Raw genomic sequence first — 18,525 nt, forward strand, 5'->3', positions numbered from 1 at the left:
GACAAGTTGGTGATTCCAAGTGTTTGACAAGTTGGTGATTCCAAGTGTTTGACAAGTTGGTGATTCCAAGTGTTTGACAAGTTGTTGATTCCAAGTGTTTGAGAAGGTTGTGATTCCAAGTGTTTCACAAAGTTGTGATTCCAAGTGCTTGACAAGGTTGTGATTCCAAGTGTTTGACAAGTTGGTGATTCCAAGTGTTTGACAAGTTGGTGATTCCAAGTGTTTGACAATGTTGTGATTCCAAGTGTTTGACAAGTTGGTGATTCCAAGTGTTTGACAAGTTGGTGATTCCAAGTGTTTGAGAAGGTTGTGATTCCAAGTGTTTGACAAGGTTGTGATTCCAAGTGTTTGACAAGTTGGTGATTCCAAGTGTTTGACAAGTTGGTGATTCCAAGTGTTTGACAAGTTGGTGATTCCAAGTGTTTCACAAGGTTGTGATTCCAAGTGTTTGACAAGTTGGTGATTCCAAGTGTTTGACAAGTTGGTGATTCCAAGTGTTTCACAAGGTTGTGATTCCAAGTGTTTGACAAGTTGGTGATTCCAAGTGTTTGACAAGTTGGTGATTCTAAGCATTTGACAAGGTTGTGATTCTATCAAGGTCTGCAGAAAGAGAAGATGCTGCTGCCTGTCTATCCGTAAAATGGAGGATGTTACAGCACAGAATGAAGTGATCAGCAAAGAGAAATCCCACACACTCACCATCAGCAGAGACTTCCTGATAGTGTGCAACACGCAAACACACACGTTTAGGCATCGCCTGCATTTCTATTCATACACAATGGTCTATAGACCAGGGCTCATGTAGAGGTAACACCAGGCCTTGTGAATATTGAGAAGGCCCAGGGCAAAGCAGCATATCCAGTGGTCTGCACGAGGTCTGTCTCCCACAAAATGAATATCCTAAAACAATTTTCAATCCACTCCAGAAGCTGACCACAGTTTTCCCTACAGCCATCAACCTTGAGCACGACATTTTGTTGAAACTTTTCCAAAATTTGCTTTGGAGTCTTGATGCAAATTGCTGGTCCCATCATCATGGTCCAAACTTCCTGTTTTATGTGAGGTTTGAATATTAATGACACAATCACACACAAACACAAACTTTAGAGGGTATTTCTCATAAACAAGTGCCAGATTTATATTATTGTTGGAAATACTATATTCTTATGAAATTTGATGCAATGCTTACAATGTTTGGTTTACAGTGTCCCTTGACGGTCATGTCTTCTCGAACCTTCTCCCAGGTAAAAAAAAGCAACCAGAAACTGCACAAGGACTTGTCTGACTTGATCATTTACTGTAAGAGCGTGCACTTCAATGGCTTTGCGCAAGCAGCAGAAAGGTCAAAGTGCTGCGAGATGTCCTCCTTCGTTGAATCCAAAGCCCAAAAGTTGTGCAGTGAAAGTGGTGAGTTTGAACAACGAGGAAGGCCTACGTTGTCTGGATTATGACAAGATCTTTAGCCAATCCTGTGTGATCCTATTTGTTAATCTTTCAGTTTGCACCTCCTCATTAGGTTTAGTCAGATGGAATAACATTTTTGATCTGAGTCAGATGAGGCTGCTTTCTAAGATAATGGGTTAATGGGTAAGGAAAGGTTGAATAATGTGGTGTTGAGGAGCTGTGCTTCTACGCGAGTCGAAAGGATTGACGCGACAAAAGACGGGAATTCGTCCGAGCTTCTTTATTGAGCAAACCAAAACTCGGGTACTCTGAAAAGCCCGTTTATCGGGCAGCAATATATATATGCAATCAAACACGTCATGCCGGAGCGTTTGCCCGGGAAAGGCGAGACTGGGCGTGCCCGGGCGGCCTGGGCGAGCCCGGGAAAGGCGAGTCTGGACGTGCCCGGGCGGCCTGGGCGAGCTCGGGAAAGGCGAGTCTGGACGTGCCCGGGCGGCCTGGGCGAGCTTGGGAAAGGCGAGTCTGGACGTGCCCGGGCGGCCTGGGCGAGCTCGGGAAAGGCGAGTCCGGGCATGCCCGGGAAAGGCGAGTCTGGGCCTGCCCGGGCGGCCTGGGCGAGCCTTGTACAGTGATCGCTCCCTGGTTGCGTCTTCGGCAGGTGTAAGGCGATTGTGTATGCTCAGCGGCAACCGCTACAGTGTTTTATTTACCATGTATCAGTAATACACTATCAGTAGATTTTCTTCAAGTCGCCAAGGCAATGTACCCTTATATCACTAATCCTTACTATAACTAACGGCCAGGTTTGTGTTTGTCACTCTACTCCTGTAGTTTTGGGCTGATTACATTGAGATTTGCTACATAGGATCAGCATGTTTTTATCTTTGCAGGGATTCTTGGGGGTGGGAGTGGGAGTGGAGGGATGCAAATTCTCTATGTAAATGTGTATGCTAGAGCACCACCTCCAGGTGGGAGAGGGTATTACAAGTCCCACCCTTTACAGTACAGCATTCCTGTCTCCACATTTTCCAGGGCAATGAGGTGTTTTGAATTATAAGCAGTAGGCATGTTCTTGCTTCATGAACGTAACCCAGGTTTTTTATAGCTTATTTTCGGGAGCGATTGAGACAGCTGTCAGTTGCCTATACACCGCCCGAATCAAAGTATGAGTCAGAAGAACGTTTTTTTTTTTTTTTTTTTTTTTTTTGTATACAAGATCGAGGCTCGTGAAAGAGCGAATTGAATACTTGGAACAACATTGCCCGTGGGATGGGTACTCTGCTAGTAACTATTAATGAAGTGAACCACACAATGGCTGCTTGAGTACGTCTCAACACGTTGGTGAAAGCACAACACACAAGCTACTTCTTCATGTTGTACGAAACCATTCACCATGTATCTTCCTCCTTGCAGGTAAAGAATTTGTTCGTTACAATGCCCTCCAGCTGAGCCGGATTTACCCCGCGGGACTTCGCACCGACTCTTCAAACTACAACCCACAGAATATGTGGAATGCCGGCTGCCAAATAGGTGAGCGCTACGAGTAACCCAACAGGCCAAGAACACAGAGGAACTGCCAATCGGTATGTTATTAGTCTTAATTATAATTGGGGAGGTCAGGGGTTATAATCCATTACCTGCAGCCACATTGATCCAGGTGCAATTCCCCTTTAATTTGACTTGATTGTCGGTTCTGGGTGGCTCAATGTTGCCAAACGTGTATATTGTAAGTCAGTGATTGCAGTTTGAATGTCTGCCCCTGCTGGGAGGGCAATGGCAAACACTCTTGTGGGTTCCTCACTGTGAGAAAGCTTCATCAGCACTTGCTTCCACTGAGGATCTCACTCCATAATTACTCGGCCCTGCTAAAGGTGAACAAGCGTTACGCCTAGGTCCCCCGTCGGTGAAGTGATGTGAGTTGACAAAGTGGAAGACGCAAGGCGGCCATCTTGGATTTTGACGTGGCGACCCAATTTTCAATAGCGCTCTCCCTTATGCGTAGATACAACTACACACCAGATTAGAAGTTAGTAGTTCGTTTATTTTTCAAGATATTCCGCTCACAAGGTTTTTTTTTTTTGGTTTTTTTTTGTGTACTGAATCGAGGCTCGTGAAAGAGCTGACATTTACTTCACAAACAAATCAACCAGACAAACAAAATATATAAAAAGAGGGAGCAGAAGACAAGAGAAGGGGAAGCACACAAACACTTGAGAGCACACAACATTTGAGAGCAGGGAGATGTGTGGGAGGGAGAGGACTTGGGGGGAGGAGGCGTGGGAAGGGGTGGGGGGTGGGGGGGGGGTGGGTGGGAGAAGTATAAAACACAAGGACACCAAGGACTTCCAGGACAGAAGTTGGTATTTCCAAAAAGTGGAATTGGGGTGAAATTAGCGGGGGTAGAAAAGATCAAGGTTTTGGATGGGGGAAGATAAGAGATGGTGGTGAACAGCTGTTTTCAGGACAGACATACATGGCGGCGGCCATCTTGGATTTTGACGTGGCGACCCAATTTTCAATAGCGTTCTCCCTTATGCGTAGATACACGCACACACCAGATTAGAAGTTAGTAGTTCGTTTATTTTTCAAGATATTTCGCTCACAAGGTTCAGACATATATATGGTGGTGGCCATCTTGGATTTTGACGTGGCGACCCAATTTTCAATAGCGTTCTTCATTATGCGTAGATACATATATGGTGGCGGCCATCTTGGATTTTGACGTGGCGACCCAATTTTCAATAGCGTTCTTCCTTATGCCAAGATACACCCACACACCAGATTAGAAGTTAGTACTTCGCTTATTTTTCAAGATATTCCGCTCACAAGGTTCAGACATACATGGCTTCAGACATAAATGGCGGCGGCCATCTTGGATTTTGACATGGCGACCTAATTTTCAACAGGGTTCTTCCATATGTCTAGCTGCACCCACACACCAAATTCGAATTCGGTCCTTCGCTTACGCACGCACGCACGCATGGACGGACGCACACATGGACAGAGGGGAAAACCATAGTCCCCCTTTCGCTCTGCGGTGCGACGGGGGACAAAAAATGGGTCATTCTGCATGAAAAGGTAGTTCGTTGTGAACAAGATTTGCCGAAAGAATGTTCATGCAAACAATGAGAATCAAGTATCATAAACTTCAAAACCTGTTAAACGGGAACGCAAATGGAGTTTTATTTTATTTTAATGAAAACCATTGAAAATCTTTCATGTAGGTCTAATTTGAAGGGAAATATTTTTGAATTTTTTTCGCCAGTCACAAAGTGTCGAAAAGCCCCGTTTTTAGGATCGTCTAAAGTGTAAAGTGTCCATTTTTCATTTCACCAGTGACATCACACGATGAACTCGCATTGATTCAAATGGCGGATTCCGTAGAGAACAGTGTATTCCGAGATCGGATTCCATAGAGAACATTGTATTCCGAGATCGGATTCCATAGAGAACATTGTATTCCGAGATCGGATTCCATAGAGAACAGTGTATTCCGAGATCGGATTCCATGGAGAACAGTGTATTCTGAGATCAGATTCCGTAGAGAACATTGTATTCCGAGATCGGATTCCATAGAGAACATTGTATTCTGAGATCGGATTCCATAGAGAACAGTGTATTCAGAGATCGGATTCCATAGAGAACATTGTATTCCATAGAGAACAGTGTATTCAGAGATCGGATTCCATAGAGAACATTGTATTCCGAGATCGGATTCCATAGAGAACATTGTATTCCGAGATCGGATTCCATAGAGAACGGTGTATTCAGAGATCGGATTCCGTGGAGAACAGTGTATTCCGAGATCAGATTCCGTAGAGAACATTGTATTCTGAGATCGGATTCCATAGAGAACAGTGTATTCCGAGATCGGATTCCGTGGAGAACAGAGTATTCCGAGATCTGATTCTGTGGAGAACAGTGTATTCGGGGATCGTATTCCGTAGAGAACATTGTATTCCGAGATCAGATTCCATGGAGAACAGTGTATTCCGAGATCGGATTCCGTGGAGAACAGTGTATTCCGAGATCGGATTACATGGAGAACAGTGTATTCCGAGATCGGATTCCCTGGAGAACAGTGTATTCTGGGATCGTATTCCGTAGAGAACATTGTATTCCGAGATCGGATTCTGTGGAGAACAGTGTATTCCGAGATCGTATTCCGTAGAGAACATTGTATTCTGAGATCGGATTCCATCGAGAACAGTGCATTCCGAGATCGGATTTTTTAGAGAACATTGTATTCTGAGATCAGATTCCGTAGAGGACATTGTATTCCGAGATCAGATTCCATAGAGAACATTGTATTCCAAGATCGGATTATATAGAGAACATTGTATTCTGAGATCGGATTCCGTGGAGAAGTGTATTCTGAGATCGGATTCCGTGGAGAACAGTGTATTCCGAGATCGGATTCCATGGAGAACATTGTATTCCGAGATCGGATTCCATGGAGAACAGTGCATTCCAAGATCGGATTCTGTAGAGAACAGTGCATTCCGAGATCGGATTCCCTGAAGAACAGTGTATTTGGAGATCGGATTCTGTAGAGAACAGTGTATTCCGAGATCAGATTCCATAGAGAACAGTGTATTCCCAGATCGGATTCCATAGAAAACAGTGTATTCCGAGATCGGATTCCGTAGAGAACAGTGTTTTCTCAGATTGGATTCCGTAGAGAACAGTATTTTAAGATCGGATTCCGTGGAGAACTGTGTATTCCGAGATTGGATTTCGTAGAGAACATTGTATTCCGACATCGGATTCCATAGAGAGCATTGTATTCCGAGATCGGATTCCGTCGATAAGTGTATTCTGAGATCGGATTCCGTAGAGAACAGTGTATTCCGAGATCGGATTCTGTGGAGAACAGAGTATTCTGAGATCAGATTCAATAGAGAACAGTGTATTTTGAGATCATATTCCGTGGAGAACATTGTATTCCGAGATCGGATTCCATAGAGAACAATGTATTCCCATATCGGATTCCAAAGAGAACAGTGTATTCCGAGATCGGATTCCATAGAGAACAGAGTATTCCGAGATCGGATACTGTTGAGAACATTGCATTCCGAGATCGGATTCCGTAGAGAACAGTGTATTTGGAGATTGGTTTCCGTGGAGGATAGTGTATTCCGAGATCGGATTCCGTAGAGAACAGTGTATTCCCAGATCGGATTCCATGGAGAACATTGCATTCTGAGATCGGATTCCATAGAGAACAGTGTATTCCGAGATCGGATTCCGTAGAGAACATTGTGTTTGGAGATCGGATTCCGTAGAGAACATTGTGTTTGGAGATCGGATTCTGTAGAGAACATTGTGTTTGGAGATCGGATTCCGTAGAGAACATTGTGTTTGGAGATCGGATTCCGTAGAGAACATTGTGTTTGGAGATCGGATTCCGTAGAGAACATTGTGTTTGGAGATCGGATTCCGTAGAGAACATTGTGTTTGGAGATCGGATTCCGTAGAGAACATTGTGTTTGGAGATCGGATTCCGTAGAGAACATTGTGTTTGGAGATCGGATTCCGTAGAGAACATTGTGTTTGGAGATCGGATTCCGTAGAGAACATTGTGTTTGGAGATCGGATTCTGTAGAGAACATTGCATTCTGAGATCGGATTCCATAGAGAACATTGCATTCCGAGATCGGATTCCATAGAGAACATTGTGTTTGGAGATCGGGTTCCGTAGAGAACAGTGTATTCCCAGATCGGATTCCATGGAGAACAGTGTATTCCGAGATGGTCGTGGTATTGGAGTGGTATTGGTGGGTAGGTAGGCTCTGGTGAAGGGGAGGTTACATTTTAAGGTTTTGACCCAGCTTGCCCCTTTGAGATATATGATTGGAAGAATTAGGAATGACTTTTTGAAAATAGGAATTTTCATGTAATTAACATTTTGAATTAACAGTTCATTGCATTTGAGGTACATTTGTGGACCGTGGCTCATGCTCCCCTCTGTCCGATATGAAGTACAAATGTAGATACCCCTGTATCCAAACAGAAAACCCAGACACTTGCAAGAAAAAGATTTATGGAGTCGCTTTTTGGTTCCTTTTCCGTATATTCTTTAACTGGCTCTTTCGTTCCACCCAGTCGCCCTAAATTTCCAGACGCCAGGTCGTGAGATGGATCTGAATGGCGGGAGGTTTCGTCAGAACGGTGGTTGTGGTTACGTGCTTAAACCAACCTACATGCACAGAATGGAGTCGAACTTTCATCCTGAGGATCCTTGTTCCGGCGAAGCCTTTGATCCCATGAAGCTTACCATTAAGGTAGGAAAACCGTTCTTTTTGCCCTTTACCACTTCCTGGAACATCAATAGGAACCACGTAAAGGTCAGAGATTTCATGTTTATTTATTGACTCTCTGGGTTTGCCCTGTATTCTGGGTTTGCTTGTATTCTGGGTTTGCTTGCATTCTGGGTTTGCTTGTATTCTGGGTTTGCTTGCATTCTGTGTTTGCTTGCAATCTGGGTTTGCTTGCATTCTGGGTTTGCTTGCATTCTGGGTTTGCTTGCATTCTGGGTTTGCTTGTATTCTGGGTTTGCTTGCATTCTGGGTTTGCTTGCAATCTGGGTTTGCTTGTATTCTGGGTTTGCTTGCATTCTGGGTTTGCTTGCATTCTGGGTTTGCTTGCATTCTGGGTTTGCTTGCATTCTGGGTTTGCTTGCATTCTGGGTTTGCTTGTTTCCTGGGTTTGCTTGCATTCTGGGTTTGCTTGCATTCTGGGTTTGCTTGCATTCTGGGTTTGCTTGTATTCTGGGTTTGCTTGCAGTCTGGGTTTGCTTGCATTCTGGGTTTGCTTGCATTCTGTGTTTGCTTGCAATCTGGGTTTGCTTGCATTCTGGGTTTGCTTGCATTCTGGGTTTGCTTGCATTCTGGGTTTGCTTGTATTCTGGGTTTGCTTGCATTCTGGGTTTGCTTGCAATCTGGGTTTGCTTGTATTCTGGGTTTGCTTGCATTCTGGGTTTGCTTGCATTCTGGGTTTGCTTGCATTCTGGGTTTGCTTGCATTCTGGGTTTGCTTGTTTCCTGGGTTTGCTTGCATTCTGGGTTTGCTTGCATTCTGTGTTTGCTTGCATTCTGTGTTTGCTTGCATTCTGTGTTTGCTTGCAATCTGGGTTTGCTTGCATTCTGGGTTTGCTTGCATTCTGGGTTTGCTTGCATTCTGGGTTTGCTTGTATTCTGGGTTTGCTTGCATTCTGGGTTTGCTTGCAATCTGGGTTTGCCCTGTATTCTGGGTTTGCTTGCATTCTGGGTTTGCTTGCATTCTGGGTTTGCTTGCATTCTGGGTTTGCTTGCATTCTGGGTTTGCTTGCATTCTGGGTTTGCCTGTATTCTGGGTTTGCTTGCATTCTGGGTTTGCTTGCATTCTGGGTTTGCTTGCATTCTGTGTTTGCTTGCATTCTGTGTTTGCTTGCAATCTGGGTTTGCTTGCATTCTGGGTTTGCTTGCATTCTGGGTTTGCTTGCATTCTGGGTTTGCTTGTATTCTCGGTTTGCTTGCATTCTGGGTTTGCTTGCAATCTGGGTTTGCTTGTATTCTGGGTTTGCTTGCATTCTGGGTTTGCTTGCATTCTGGGTTTGCTTGCATTCTGTGTTTGCTTGCATTCTGGGTTTGCTTGCATTCTGGGTTTGCTTGCATTCTGGGTTTGCTTGCATTCTGTGTTTGCTTGTATTCTGGGTTTGCTTGCATTCTGTGTTTGCTTGCATTCTGGGTTTGCTTGCATTCTGGGTTTGCTTGCATTCTGGGTTTGCTTGCATTCTGGGTTTGCTTGCATTCTGGGTTTGCTTGCATTCTGGGTTTGCTTGCATTCTGGGTTTGCTTGCATTCTGGGTTTGCTTGCATTCTGGGTTTGCTTGCATTCTGGGTTTGCTTGCATTCTGGGTTTGCTTGCATTCTGGGTATGCTTGCATTCTGGGTTTGCTTGCATTCTGGGTTTGCTTGCATTCTGGGTTTGCTTGCATTCTGGGTTTGCTTGCATTCTGGGTTTGCTTGCATTCTTGGTTTGCTTGCATTCTGGGTTTGCTTGCATTCTGGGTTTGCTTGTATTCTGGGTTTGCTTGCATTCTGGGTTTGCTTGCATTCTGGGTTTGCTTGCATTCTGGGTTTGCTTGCATTCTGGGTTTGCTTGCATGCTGGGTTTGCTTGCATTCTGGGTTTGCTTGCATTCTGGGTTTGCTTGCATTCTTGGTTTGCTTGCATTCTGGGTTTGCTTGCATTCTGGGTTTGCTTGCATTCTTGGTTTGCTTGCATTCTGGGTTTGCTTGTATTGTGGGTTTGCTTGCATTCTTGGTTTGCTTGCATGCCTGGTTTGCTTGCATTCTGGGTTTGCTTGCATTCTGGGTTTGCTTGCATTCTTGGTTTGCTTGCATTCTGGGTTTGCTTGTATTGTGGGTTTGCTTGCATTCTTGGTTTGCTTGCATGCCTGGTTTGCTTGCATTCTGGGTTTGCTTGCATTCTGGGTTTGCTTGCATTCTGGGTTTGCTTGTATTCTGGGTTTGCTTGCATTCTGGGTTTGCTTGCATTCTGGGTTTGCTTGCATTCTGGGTTTGCTTGTATTCTGGGTTTGCTTGCATTCTGGGTTTGCTTGTATTCTGGGTTTGCTTGCATTCTGGGTTTGCTTGCATTCTGGGTTTGCTTGCATTCTGGGTTTGCTTGCATTCTGGGTTTGCTTGCATTCTGGGTTTGCTTGCATTCTGTGTTTGCTTGCATTCTGGGTTTGCTTGCATTCTGGGTTTGCTTGTATTCTGGGTTTGCTTGTATTCTGTGTTTGCTTGTTTCCTGGGTTTGCTTGTATTCTGGGTTTGCTTGTATTCTGGGTTTGCTTGTATTCTGGGTTTGCTTGCATTCTGGGTTTGCTTGCATTCTGGGTTTGCTTGCATTCTGGGTTTGCTTGCATTCTGTGTTTGCTTGCATTCTGGGTTTGCTTGCATTCTGGGTTTGCTTGTATTCTGGGTTTGCTTGCATTCTGTGTTTGCTTGTATTCTGGGTTTGCTGGTATTCTGGGTTTGCTTGCATTCTGGGTTTGCTTGCATTCTGGGTTTGCTTGTATTCTGGGTTTGCTTGCATTCTGGGTTTGCTTGTATTCTGGGTTTGCTTGCATTCTGGGTTTGCTTGTATTCTGGGTTTGCTTGTATTCTGGGTTTGCTTGCATTCTGGGTTTGCTTGCATTCTGGGTTTGCTTGTACTCTGGGTTTGCTTGCATTCTGGGTTTGCTTGTATTCTGGGTTTGCTTGCACTCTGGGTTTGCTTGCATTCTGGGTTTGCTTGTATTCTGTGTTTGCTTGCATTCTGGGTTTGCTTGCATTCTGGGTTTGCTTGTATTCTGGGTTTGCTTGCATTCTGGGTTTGCTTGCATTCTGGGTTTGCTTGCATTCTGGGTTTGCTTGTATTCTGTGTTTGCTTGCATTCTGGGTTTGCTTGTATTCTGGGTTTGCTTGCATTCTGGGTTTGCTTGTATTTTGGGTTTGCTTGCATTCTGGGTTTGCTTGCATTCTGGGTTTGCTTGTTTCCTGGGTTTGCTTGCATTCTGTGTTTGCTTGTTTCCTGGGTTTGCTTGCATTCTGTGTTTGCTTGTATTCTGGGTTTGCTTGTATTCTGGGTTTGCTTGCATTCTGGGTTTGCTTGCATTCTGGGTTTGCTTGCATTCTGGGTTTGCTTGCATTCTGGGTTTGCTTGCATTCTGTGTTTGCTTGTATTCTGGGTTTGCTTGCATTCTGGGTTTGCTTGTATTTTGGGTTTGCTTGCATTCTGGGTTTGCTTGCATTCTGGGTTTGCTTGTATTCTGGGTTTGCTTGCATTCTGGGTTTGCTTGCATTCTGGGTTTGCTTGCATTCTGGGTTTGCTTGCATTCTGGGTTTGCTTGTTTCCTGGGTTTGCTTGCATTCTGGGTTTGCTTGCATTCTGGGTTTGCTTGTATTCTGGGTTTGCTTGCATTCTGGGTTTGCTTGCATTCTGGGTTTGCTTGTTTCCTGGGTTTGCTTGCATTCTGGGTTTGCTTGTTTCCTGGGTTTGCTTGCATTCTGTGTTTGCTTGTTTCCTGGGTTTGCTTGCATTCTGTGTTTGCTTGCATTCTGGGTTTGCTTGCATTCTGGGTTTGCTTGCATTCTGGGTTTGCTTGTATTCTGGGTTTGCTTGTATTCTGGGTTTGCTTGTATTCTGGGTTTGCTTGCATTCTGGGTTTGCTTGTATTCTGAATTTGCTTTTATTTTGGGTTTGCTTGCATTCTGGGTTTGCTTGCATTCTGGGTTTGCTTGTTTCCTGGGTTTGCTTGCATTCTGTGTTTGCTTGCATTCGGGGTTTGCTTGCATTCTGGGTTTGCTTGCATTCTGGGTTTGCTTGTATTCTGGGTTTGCTTGCATTCTGGGTTTGCTTGCATTCTGGGTTTGATTGCATTCTGGGTTTGCTTGCATTCTGGGTTTGCTTGTATTCTGGGTTTGCTTGCATTCTGGGTTTGCTTGCATTCTGGGTTTGCTTGCATTCTGGGTTTGCTTGCATTCTTGGTTTGCTTGCATTCTGGGTTTGCTTGCATTCTGGGTTTGCTTGCATTCTGGGTTTGCTTGCATTCTGGGTTTGCTTGCATTCTTGGTTTGCTTGCATTCTGGGTTTGCTTGCATTCAGGGTTTCCTTGCATTCTGGGTTTGCTTGCATTCTGGGTTTGCTTGCATTCTAGGTTTGCTTGTATTCTGGGTTTGCTTGCATTCTTGGTTTGCTTGCATTCTGGGTTTGCTTGCATTCTGGGTTTGCTTGCACTCTGGGTTTGCTTGTATTCTGGGTTTGCTTGCATTCTTGGTTTGCTTGCATTCTGGGTTTGCTTGCATCCTGGGTTTGCTTGCATTCTGGGTTTGCTTGCATTCTTGGTTTGCTTGCATTCTGGGTTTGCTTGCATTCTGCGTTTTCTTGTATTCTGGGTTTGCTTGCATTCTGGGTTTGCTTGTATTTTGGGTTTGCTTGCATTCTGGGTTTGCTTGCATTCTTGATTTGCTTGCATTCTGGGTTTGCTTGCATTCTGGGTTTGCTTGCATTCTGGGTTTGCTTGCATTCTAGGTTTGCTTGCATTCTGGGTTTGCTTGCATTCTGGGTTTGCTTGTATTCTGGGTTTGCTTGCATTCTGGGTTTGCTTGCATTCTGGGTTTGCTTGCATTCTGGATTTGCTTGTTTCCTGGGTTTGCTTGCATTCTGTGTTTGCTTGCATTCTGGGTTTGCTTGTTTCCTGGGTTTGCTTGCATTCTGTGTTTGCTTGCATTCTTGGTTTGCTTGCATTCTGGGTTTGCTTGCATTCTGGGTTTGCTTGCATTCTGGGTTTGCTTGTATTCTGGGTTTGCTTGCATTCTGGGTTTGCTTGCATTCTGGGTTTGCTTGCATTCTGGGTTTGCTTGCATTCTGGGTTTGCTTGTTTCCTGGGTTTGCTTGCATTCTGTGTTTGCTTGCAATCTTGGTTTGCCTGCATTCTTGGTTTGCTTGCATTCTGGGTTTGCTTGCATTCTGGGTTTGCTTGCATTCTGGGTTTGCTTGTATTCTGGGTTTGCTTGCATTCTGGGTTTGCTTGCATTCTGGGTTTGCTTGTATTCTGGGTTTGCTTGTATTCTGGGTTTGCTTGCATTCTGGGTTTGCTTGCATTCTGGGTTTGCTTGTATTCTGGGTTTGCTTGCATTCTGGGTTTGCTTGCATTCTGGGTTTGTTTGCATTCTGGGTTTGCTTGCATTCTTGGTTTGCTTGCATTCTGGGTTTGCTTGCATTCTGGGTTTGCTTGCATTCCTGGTTTGCTTGTATTCTGGGTTTGCTTGTATTCTGGGTTTGCTTGCATTCTGGGTTTGCTTGCATTCGGGGTTTGCTTGCATTCTGGGTTTGCTTGCATTCTGGGTTTGCTTGCATTCTGTGTTTGCTTGTATTCTGGGTTTGCTTGCATTCTGGGTTTGCTTGCATTCTGGGTTTGCTTGCATTCTGGGTTTGCTTGCATTCTTGGTTTGCTTGTATTCTGGGTTTGCTTGTATTCTGGGTTTGCTTGTATTCTGGGTTTGCTTGTATTCTGGGTTTGCTTGCATTCTGGGTTTGCTTGCATTCTGGGTTTGCTTGCATTCTGGGTTTGCTTGCATTCTGGGTTTGCTTGCATTCTGAGTTTGCTTGTATTCTGAGTTTGCTTGCATTCTGGGTTTGCTTGCATTCTGGGTTTGCTTGCATTCTGGGTTTGCTTGTATTCTGGGTTTGCTTGCATTCTGGGTTTGCTTGTTTCCTGGGTTTGCTTGCAGTCTGGGTTTGCTTTCATTCTGGGTTTGCTTGTTTCCTGGGTTTGCTTGCATTCTGGGTTTGCTTGCATTCTGGGTTTGCTTGCATTCTGGGTTTGCTTGCATTCTGGGTTTGCTTGCATTCTGGGTTTGCTTGCATTCTGGGTTTGCTTGCATTCTGGGTTTGCTTGTTTCCTGGGTTTGCTTGCATTCTGGGTTTGCTTGCATTCTGGGTTTGCTTGCATTCTGGGTTTGCTTGCATTCTGTGTTTGCTTGCATTCTGGGTTTGCTTGCATTCTGGGTTTGCTTGCATTCTGGGTTTGCTTGTATTCTGGGTTTGCTTGCATTCTGGGTTTGCTTGCATTCTGGGTTTGCTTGCATTCTGGGTTTGCTTGCATTCTGGGTTTGCTTGCATTCTGTGTTTGCTTGCATTCTGGGTTTGCTTGTATTCTGGGTTTGCTTGCATTCTGGGTTTGCTTGTTTCCTGGGTTTGCTTGCAGTCTGGGTTTGCTTTCATTCTGGGTTTGCTTGTTTCCTGGGTTTGCTTGCATTCTGGGTTTGCTTGCATTCTGGGTTTGCTTGCATTCTGGGTTTGCTTGCATTCTGGGTTTGCTTGCATTCTGGGTTTGCTTGCATTCTGGGTTTGCTTGCATTCTGGGTTTGCTTGTTTCCTGGGTTTGCTTGCATTCTGGGTTTGCTTGCATTCTGGGTTTGCTTGCATTCTGGGTTTGCTTGCATTCTGTGTTTGCTTGCATTCTGGGTTTGCTTGCATTCTGGGTTTGCTTGCATTCTGGGTTTGCTTGTATTCTGGGTTTGCTTGCATTCTGGGTTTGCTTGCATTCTGGGTTTGCTTGCATTCTGGGTTTGCTTGCATTCTGGGTTTGCTTGCATTCTGTGTTTGCTTGCATTCTGGGTTTGCTTGCATTCTGTGTTTGCTTGTATTCTGGGTTTGCTTGCATTCTGGGTTTGCTTGCATTCTGGGTTTGCTTGCATTCTTGGTTTGCTTGCATTCTGTGTTTGCTTGCATTCTGGGTTTGCTTGTATTCTGGGTTTGCTTGCATTCTGGGTTTGCTTGCATTCTATGTTTGCTTGCATTCTGGGTTTACTTGTATTCAGGGTTTGCTTGCATTCTGTGTTTGCTTGCATTCTGGGTTTGCTTGCATTCTGGGTTTGCTTGCATTCTGTGTTTGCTTGCATTCAGGGTTTGCTTGCATTCTGTGTTTGCTTGTATTCTGGGTTTGCTTGCATTCTGGGTTTACTTGCATTCTGGGTTTGCTTGCATTCTGGGTTTGCTTGCATTCTGTGTTTGCTTGCATTCTGGGTTTGCTTGCATTCTGGGTTTGCTTGCATTCTGGGTTTGCTTGCATTCTGGGTTTGCTTGCATTCTAGGTTTGCTTGCATTCTGGGTTTGCTTGCATGCTGGGTTTGCTTGCATTCTGGGTTTGCTTGCATTCTGTGTTTGCTTGCATTCTGGGTTTGCTTGCATTCTGGGTTTGCTTGCATTCTGTGTTTGCTTGCATTCTGGGTTTGCTTGCATTCTGGGTTTGCTTGCATTCTGGGTTTGCTTGTATTCTGGGTTTGCTTGCATTCTGGGTTTGCTTGCATTCTGGGTTTGCTTGCATTCTGGGTTTGCTTGCATTCTGGGTTTGCTTGCATTCTGGGTTTGCTTGCATTCTGTGTTTGCTTGTATTCTGGGTTTGCTTGCATTCTGGGTTTGCTTGCATTCTGGGTTTGCTTGCATTCTGTGTTTGCTTGTATTCTGGGTTTGCTTGCATTCTGGGTTTGCTTGCATTCTGGGTTTGCTTGCATTCTTGGTTTGCTTGTATTCTGGGTTTGCTTGTATTCTGGGTTTGCTTGTATTCTGGGTTTGCTTGCATTCTGGGTTTGCTTGCATTCTGGGTTTGCTTGCATTCTGGGTTTGCTTGCATTCTGGGTTTGCTTGCATTCTGGGTTTGCTTGCATTCTGAGTTTGCTTGTATTCTGAGTTTGCTTGCATTCTGGGTTTGCTTGCATTCTGGGTTTGCTTGCATTCTGGGTTTGCTTGTATTCTGGGTTTGCTTGCATTCTGGGTTTGCTTGTTTCCTGGGTTTGCTTGCAGTCTGGGTTTGCTTGCATTCTGGGTTTGCTTGTTTCCTGGGTTTGCTTGCATTCTGGGTTTGCTTGCATTCTGGGTTTGCTTGCATTCTGGGTTTGCTTGCATTCTGGGTTTGCTTGCATTCTGGGTTTGCTTGTTTCCTGGGTTTGCTTGCATTCTGGGTTTGCTTGCATTCTGGGTTTGCTTGCATTCTGGGTTTGCTTGCATTCTGTGTTTGCTTGCATTCTGGGTTTGCTTGCATTCTGGGTTTGCTTGCATTCTGGGTTTGCTTGTATTCTGGGTTTGCTTGCATTCTGGGTTTGCTTGCATTCTGGGTTTGCTTGCATTCTGGGTTTGCTTGCATTCTGTGTTTGCTTGCATTCTGTGTTTGCTTGCATTCTGTGTTTGCTTGCATTCTGGGTTTGCTTGCATTCTGGGTTTGCTTGCATTCTGGGTTTGCTTGTATTCTGGGTTTGCTTGCATTCAGGGTTTGCTTGCATTCTGGGTTTGCTTGCATTCTGGGTTTGCTTGTATTCTGGGTTTGCTTGCATTCTGGGTTTGCTTGCATTCTGGGTTTGCTTGCATTCTGGGTTTGCTTGCATTCTGTGTTTGCTTGCATTCTGTGTTTGCTTGCATTCTGTGTTTGCTTGCATTCTGGGTTTGCTTGCATTCTGGGTTTGCTTGCATTCTGGGTTTGCTTGTATTCTGGGTTTGCTTGCATTCAGGGTTTGCTTGCATTCTGTGTTTGCTTGCATTCTGTGTTTGCTTGCATTCTGGGTTTACTTGCATTCTGGGTTTGCTTGCATTCTGGGTTTGCTTGCATTCTGTGTTTGCTTGCATTCTGTGTTTGCTTGCATTCTGGGTTTGCTTGTATTCTGGGTTTGCTTGCATTCTGGGTTTGCTTGCATTCTGGGTTTGCTTGCATTCTGGGTTTGCTTGCATTCTGGGTTTGCTTGCATTCTGGGTTTGCTTGCATTCTGGGTTTGCTTGCATTCTGGGTTTGCTTGCATTCTGGGTTTACTTGTATTCAGGGTTTGCTTGCATTCTGTGTTTGCTTGCATTCTGGGTTTGCTTGCATTCTGGGTTTGCTTGCATTCTGTGTTTGCTTGCATTCAGGGTTTGCTTGCATTCTGTGTTTGCTTGTATTCTGGGTTTGCTTGCATTCTGGGTTTACTTGCATTCTGGGTTTGCTTGCATTCTGGGTTTGCTTGCATTCTGTGTTTGCTTGCATTCTGGGTTTGCTTGCATTCTGGGTTTGCTTGCATTCTGGGTTTGCTTGCATTCTGGGTTTGCTTGCATTCTGGGTTTGCTTGCATTCTAGGTTTGCTTGCATTCTGGGTTTGCTTGCATGCTGGGTTTGCTTGCATTCTGGGTTTGCTTGTTTCCTGGGTTTGCTTGCATTCTGGGTTTGCTTGCATTCTGTGTTTGCTTGCATTCTGTGTTTGCTTGCATTCTGGGTTTGCTTGCATTCTGGGTTTGCTTGCATTCTGTGTTTGCTTGCATTCTGGGTTTGCTTGCATTCTGGGTTTGCTTGCATTCTGGGTTTGCTTGTATTCTGGGTTTGCTTGCATTCTGGGTTTGCTTGCATTCTGGGTTTGCTTGCTCTCCTTGCTTCTCACAGGAAATGGATACATTATATAAAGCTGGATGTTAATCTTTGACCAATGAATTTTATGTTCACAACATGAGACACGTGACCAACATGTGATTTACATTGGGGAATTGTTTTATTGTCCATGCTATCGGAAGGTTCACACACACATGGATACCTGAATGACGGTGACAAATGTGGAGATGTATGTGTGGGGTTTTCATGATTACATCACATTAGGGGTTTTCACGTCGAGATCCGTCACAAATTAGACCGACACTTTGATGTCGCAACATCGACCGATATACCTGCGCCCACATTATTAAATAATTATACATACGAGTACCAAGTTTGATTTAAATCCATTCAGCTGTTCTCAAGTATCACATTTTTACCTGACATGACCTCTGACCTCACCAAAATCACATCCATACCTTTGATGTCAAAATTTAATCGGTTCATCTTTGCATCATAATATATTGTTATACCAAGTTTGGTCAAAATCCCATCACCAGTTCACAAGTTAGAACAGTAACGGAATTTCTACTTAACATGACCTCTGACCTTTGACCTCTTGACCCCAAAATCAAATGAGTTCATCTTTACATCATAATACATGTACCAACGTTGGTGAGAATCCCATCGCTGGTTCACAAGTTATCGTGGTAACGAAAACTGTCGCGGACGGACGGACAGCCGGACGGACAACCTGAAAACATAATTGCCGACAGCGACTTAGTTGTTGGAGGTATAAAATGCTGTGCCAGAAGGCCTAGGTCCGTGACCCAAACCCAGCCTGATTCGGGAGTCTAGTTTGCTGAACTCGGACTCAGGATTTCAATGTCACCATCGCTTCGGAATCATATCCGGTGACAGTCGATTTCCCAAATACCAGATAATAGGGACTGCTGTGATGATGTGTTTGCTATTTGATTTATAATGGCCTATTCTGGAAACATCCCTCAATGATTCACAGGTTCTCAAAAAGGTGTACTGTATTTCACCAAAAAGACGTACTGTATTTCAGCATAAAGGTGTACTGTATTTCGCCAAAAAGGTGCACTGTATTTGATTTGTAATGGCCTATTCTGGAAACATCCCTCAATGATTCACAGGACTTCAAAAAGGTGTACTGTATTTCACCAAAAACGTGTACTGTATTTCGCCAAAAAGGTGCACTGTATTTGATTTATAATGGCCTATTCTAGAAACATACCTC

At 44.4% G+C, this 18,525-nt stretch overlaps 1 protein-coding gene across 2 annotated transcripts in view; it reads left to right on the plus strand.

Annotated features, from left to right (window-relative positions):
- The window catches only part of LOC137433731 (1-phosphatidylinositol 4,5-bisphosphate phosphodiesterase delta-4), a 163,217-nt gene that overhangs the window by 123,479 nt on the left and 21,213 nt on the right, over nucleotides 1-18,525 (plus strand). For both annotated transcript variants that reach the window (XM_068126005.2, XM_068126004.2), the window contains exons 10-12: nucleotides 1,245-1,407; nucleotides 2,818-2,934; nucleotides 7,510-7,688. In XM_068126005.2, coding sequence (XP_067982106.2) covers nucleotides 1,245-1,407; nucleotides 2,818-2,934; nucleotides 7,510-7,688 — 459 coding nt within the window. The remainder of the gene's footprint in view (nucleotides 1-1,244; nucleotides 1,408-2,817; nucleotides 2,935-7,509; nucleotides 7,689-18,525) is intronic.

The sequence above is a fragment of the Myxine glutinosa genome, chromosome 10, assembly GCF_964187855.1.
Source record: "Myxine glutinosa chromosome 10, kmMyxGlut1.1, whole genome shotgun sequence".
Classification (NCBI taxonomy): Eukaryota; Metazoa; Chordata; class Myxini; order Myxiniformes; family Myxinidae; genus Myxine; species Myxine glutinosa.